Source organism: Echinops telfairi, unplaced genomic scaffold (assembly GCF_000313985.2).
Source record: "Echinops telfairi isolate 266 unplaced genomic scaffold, ASM31398v2 ScPeMD7_7459;HRSCAF=8497, whole genome shotgun sequence".
Taxonomy (NCBI): Eukaryota; Metazoa; Chordata; class Mammalia; order Afrosoricida; family Tenrecidae; genus Echinops; species Echinops telfairi.
Window position 1 is genome coordinate 911,119 of NW_022111359.1, and position 5,615 is coordinate 916,733.

At 59.1% G+C, this 5,615-nt stretch overlaps 1 protein-coding gene across 3 annotated transcripts in view; it reads left to right on the plus strand.

Moving 5' to 3' along the window:
- Positions 1-1,183: 1,183 nt before the first annotated feature.
- ODF3L2 (outer dense fiber of sperm tails 3 like 2) overlaps positions 1,184-5,615 on the plus strand; it is a 7,239-nt gene continuing 2,807 nt past the window's right edge. Inside the window, exons 1-3 of one of the 3 annotated variants that reach the window (XM_045300011.1) lie at positions 1,461-2,414; positions 2,849-3,211; positions 3,728-3,835. In XM_045300011.1, coding sequence (XP_045155946.1) covers positions 3,085-3,211; positions 3,728-3,835 — 235 coding nt within the window. In that variant the 5' untranslated portion in view covers positions 1,461-2,414; positions 2,849-3,084. The other 2 variants (XM_045300012.1, XM_004717012.2) reach the window with 2 other exon arrangements.

Consider the following 5,615-nt stretch of genomic DNA (forward strand, 5'->3'; position numbering starts at 1 on the left):
GTGTGTGTGTGTGTGTGTGTGTGTGTGTGAGCATGTGGTTTTGTTCAGGTGTGTGAGCCTGTGTATGCTTGTTCAGATGTGTGCAATCCTGTGTACATGTGCTTGTTCAGGTGTATGTGTACGCGCACCTGTGCTTGTTCAGGTGTGTGTGTGTGTGAGCATGTGGTGTGCATGTGCTCAGGTGTGTGCATGTTCTGTCTGCTTTGAACTCCGTTGCCTCCGTTTACGTTCTGTCTGCTGGGGGTGGGTTGGTGAGTAGCTTTGAACTGGGGGAGAAGAGGGTGGGGCTGGGGGCACCGGCGCCCCCATAATGCAGGAGCAGACCGAGTGACCTGGGCAGGACACGGGGCACAGAGCACCAGTCCTCTCAGCCTCAAAGGGCAACAACAGCAGCGGGGTGTGGACAGGCGGGCCCTCGGGAGACACGCACAGGGGCCCCAGGGGCAGCGGCAAGCGGACAGGCTCACTGGTCTCTGTAACCAAACCCAGCACACTGCCATGGCGCCAACTCCCACTCAGCAACACCCCACACAGCGTCCCCCAGTCTGTCAGTCCTTCCTAGAGCACCTAGCCTCATCTCTCCCCTGAGGAGCCTCAGGGGGTCCGAACCACTGACCTTGCGGTTACAGCCTGGCGCTTAACCCACAGTGCCACCAGGCTCCCTCATGAGCCTGAGGGATACTCAGGTCAAAACTATAATAAGACACCGTCTCACACCCGCCCCAAACACCCAACTCACTGCCACTGAGCCAGTTCTGACCCACAGCGACCCCACAGGTCAGGGCAGAATGCCCCACAGCGACCCCACAGGTCAGGGCACAATGCCCCTGTTCCAGTGGCAGTTACATCATCTACTGCCAACTTGAGCAAAGGGTGGAGTCTGGCTCTCCATCAGGTCACAGCCAAGGAGGCCTCGGTGTGGGCCTGGCCTTCTCCTGAGGACCTGGGAACTCCTGTCTTCCTCCCTGGAGGAGGGATGGACACACTCTCCCTGGGAGACATTCCTGTTGACAAGCACATGGAGCTACTCTGACGGAGCCAGAGCCCTGGAGATAGAGAAGCCACATGGAGACCCACGCCAGTGCTGAGATGCTTCCACCACCACTGGACCCACAAGACTTCCCACCCACTGGCCTGTGATCTTCCTGCATTCTGCATCATTGCATGTTGTGTGAGTCTGAAGAGGAATTTATCGACAGGTATTGGACATAAGGGCTAATATGGACTTGATCTGGACTGGGCTGGGATGTTTTCTCAATATGTAATTGCTCTTTTATAGAAAGCTCTTTCTTATACACATACGAGTGGCTATGAATTTGTTTCTCTAGTCCACCCAGACGAACACAATCTCCCACCTTGGCAATCTTCACAGGAGCAGGCAGCCTGTCTTTCTCCCCTGGAGCAGCTGGTGGGTTTGAACCACTGATCTTGGGGTTAGCAGCCTGGCACTTAACCCACAGCACCACCAGAGCTCCTGATTTTTGGGTGGGGTGGAGAAAGAGGTGATGTCTATGCAATATGGTGCCTACCATGGGTGCCACTTAGAAATGATTTCAATGGCAATAATTCTTGTTACACATATTTAGATATATATATATTTTTAAATAATTAAGAGCTGCTTCTCTGACAAGGGTCATAACCGGGCTGGGACAAACCCCAGTGGGCTTTCAGGAGGCAGCGTCCTGTCCCCATTGGCTTTGTTCCTGCTCCAGGGCCTCTGTACAGCCTGCAGTTCCCTGAAGACTCTCTTCCCACCATTTGCGCGGCCCATCCCCCTCCCTCTGCCCTCACCTTGTGGCTCCCCCAAATCCCCAGCCCCAACACAGCCGCTGCCCCCTCCAGTTCCCCTGCACCGCTGTCCCATTCAGCACCGTCTTCGTCTGAAGAGCAGGGCTGTCACCATGACGACGGAGGTGCTCCTGACCCAAGCCATGGTCTTTACAGCCACCTCCTGGGCACGTGGAAGGTGGACGTTGAATGAGGAAGACGGAAGAAGTGATGCACTTGAATGATGGTGCCGGTGCCGCGGAAGAATGCTCAACATACCATGCCTGCCCAAGGAACCCACACGTCGCCTTCCTGGGAAGGGGTACCACCAGAGTGCTCCTCACAAGTCCACCCACAGGGAGTCGCCAGCAGTTCAGGCCGATTCAGAAAGGATGTGGGCCCAGGGACACCATGGCTGAGGTCAGACGGATCTCGGCTTAACGCAGAGAAGACCAGGACGATGCTGGCTCGCGTTTCACTGACTGTGCACAGGCACTCGGCTGTGAGGACCATAAGGAGCGGTGGACCCCTGAGGAGAACGGGGATTCCGGAACACTCCACTGTGCTCACGCGGAACTTGCACGTGGATCAAGAGGCAGTTGTGTGAACAGAGCAGGGGGATGCCGCATGGCTTGAAATCAGGAAAGGTGGGTGTCAGGCTGGTATCCTCTCACCGTACTAGTTCAGTCTGTAGCAAATCCTCAGAGAAGCTGCCTTGTGTGAAGAAGAGGGTGGCATTAGGCGGGGAGAAGGCTTCTGACAGCCTCATCTGGCTCCTTCAGGGCAGCAGGTGGGTTTGAACCGCAGACCTGCATTGAGCAGCCCCACATTAGCTCACTCACCATACCACTAGCCCGTGTGGCGCTCAGTGAACCAAGAGCCAAATGCCCCGCTTGTCAGAGAGAAGGCGGGAGGCCGAGGGTGCTTCTTGTGCCCCCGAGGAGAGGACTTGTTGTGTGACCCTGGGCTGTGCCTCAGCTTACCTGCAGCAGGAATGGGGCCAGGCTTCTGAACCTCAGCACGCCCCACTGGCCCGTGGCCCTGACGTCCTGTTCCCTGGGGCCGGCTTTGCCGACACCAGATTCTCACTTGGACGGTCCAGCCGGCGGCGACACATGATCCCAGCCCCACTTCCAGGCCAGCGTCCGGCGGCCAGGGCCCCAAGATTCCGTGCAGGGGGACAAGAGCCCGTCTGTGCAGCCTCAGGAGGTGTGGTGAGGCCGAAGATGTGCCAGGGCTGGGGATAGTGCCTGCTGGGCAGAGCCACCACCACGGAGGAGCAGCATTAGCCCTGTCCTGTGCTCCTGGCTGCCCGTCATGGGCACCCTCAGCTGCGACCCTGCCCCGAGGCCCACCCCTCCAGCCCCGGGCCGGCGGGGCACCGACTACCAGATCCCTGAGACAGGGCTTCGCAAGTCCTGTGCGGCGGCCGCCATGGAGACTGGTACAGAGATGTGAGGGGTGGGGAAGGGGGGTGGCAGGGTGGGCGCCTGGACTGGGGGGCTTCCTTCCAGAGAGACCCTGCCCTGCTCCCCTGGTCCTGGAATGTTATGAGCTCTGCTCCACCAAGCCTCAGTTTCCCCAGCCCAGAAGATGGGCTGGCCTGGTGCAGGGTGGTCCTGCGTGTTGGGTGTGTAGAGGGGGAGGCACCAGACAGACAGAACCTCTGGGCTGGATTGTTGTGGGAGTGGACAGTGACAGACACATGGTGGTGGTGGGGTGTCTCTGCCAGGACACTGCCACAGTCTCCCCCTCTGTGACAACCTCAGCCTGTGCCCCCGCCGGCTTGGTCCCCCTTTGACAGGGTGGTACTGTCCCCTGTGATTCATGTGACTCACAATGTGGGTGTCGCTCTGTCCCCTGGGGGCACTGCCTCCCTCAATCTAGCTGGCCGGTGGGGGCGGGGGCAGTGGGGGGAGGGCATGGAGCTGGACTCCAGCTGTCCCCCCGCCTCTTGCAGGTGTTGGACCCAGCCTGTACGTCCTGCCATCCACCGTGGGCTTTGTCCAGCATGACTGTACCAAAGTGGCCAGTCCTGCCTACTCCCTGGTCCGGAGGCCCAGCGAGGGTGAGCCTGGCTGCCGGTGGGCTGGGGCTAGGGCTCAGGGGTGAGGGTCTGCGTGGGGGGTGCAGGCTGGAAGGCCAACCTAGGAGCTGGGAGGGCTCAGGGGTGAGGGGCTGGACAGGTGCAGGCCAGGAAGGGTGCCGAGTGTGGGGCCCACTGCTTAGTCAGGGTGCAGAGGCCAGGGCTGGGCAGGAGGAGGGACTGGGGGGCAGTGTGTGTGTGTGAGTCTATCTTAACAGCCCCATCCTTGCTGGCTGACCTCCCAGCTTCAGTTTCCCCTGCTGGATACTGTGGGTGCTGGGTCAATCTACCTGAGGGTGCATGGGGGGGCGGGACTCCAGGAGTGGACCAATCTGCTTGTGGTTGTTCATGGGGGGCCGGGTGCAGTGCTCTGAGTCTGGGAGGACATGAAGGGCTGGGGTGCAGTGCTGTGTGCCTGGGGGTGCATGGGGAGATGGTGCAGTGACTGTGTGCTGCCCCATGTCCTGGGAAGACTTCATGTTTGTGACAACGCCTGGGGTCACCTGCCTTCCTCCCTCGAAGCCCATGCTTGTGCTGCAGGCTCTACCCGGAGTGCCCTTTTTCCCCGTGGGCTCCCCGAACTCTTATTCATCCCACAAAACCCAGACTCGGGTCTCCCTCGCCAGGAAGTCCTCCCTGCCCCTGTGAAAGTGACTGCCCACCCCCACCCCCAGCTCCCTAGCTTGCCTCGCTTGGTTCCCCTGTCCCCGGGCCAGGTGTGTCCACTGCAGGCCAGGGTATTTGCACCAGACTCACTTCCATCCACTCTGCCCCGACTTAGGAGCCCCAAAGACAGGGCCGAACCACTCCTGCGGGTTTATGAACCTTAAATCTTCTCGGGAGCAGACAGCTTCGTCTTTCTTTTGCAGTGGTGGTAGGTTTGAACTGCTGATCCTGCCGTTTGCAGCCCAAGGAATGAGTAACCCATTAGACCACCAGGCACAGTTTGCTAATCAACGCATTCTCCACACACCCCTTACACACAGCTTGGCCATGTCCCCTCCCGCCCTCCAGACACACCCGGCCCTGCGCCCTCGTCACCATCGCTCCTGTGCCCGCGCCCACGGTTGCAGCCACTGTGTCTGTCCCGTCCTCTCTGTCCCTGTCCCTGCCCCTTGATGGACCGGTTTCCCCGGACAATGCGTGAGGCAAAGTCTCGCCATCCTTGCCTCTAAGGCGCACCCACCCTCCACCTCCGAGAGATTTGCTGATACTCCGACAGTCTTCTCCAGCACCCAGCACTGCCATTCAGATCGGCTCCAGGTTTCCCCACTCAGTGTCCAACTCTCACCGGCATAGCAGGCGGTCAGGAAAGGCCACGACTTGGGCCAGGCTCACCTTAGTCCTCAGAGTAACCTCTCTGCTGTCCAACCCTCTGAAAGGGTCTCTGCAGCAGCCGGACCCAAGACCCTGCATCGTTTGATCCCTTGGCTGCTGCGTCCAGGGCTATTGACGGAGGATCCACACGCTGCTCGTGTGCACCCATCAGAACAACGAAGGCCGTCGGAGGGCCAGGTCCCACTTGGTCGGGCGCCGAGTGCAATGACCGCCTGGTCCTCTCCTCCCTGTGTCGTCCTCTCGCCCTGAGACTGGACGCAGGACAGAGGCTTTGCAGACAGGCTTGCCTGGCAGAGTTGGAAAACAGCCTCCTCTCTCTCTTTCCCCCCTCAGATTATGTATTCATTTCTTTTTCTTTATTTAATCATGTTATTAGGGGCTCATACAACTCTTATCACAATCCATGCATACATCAATTGTGTAA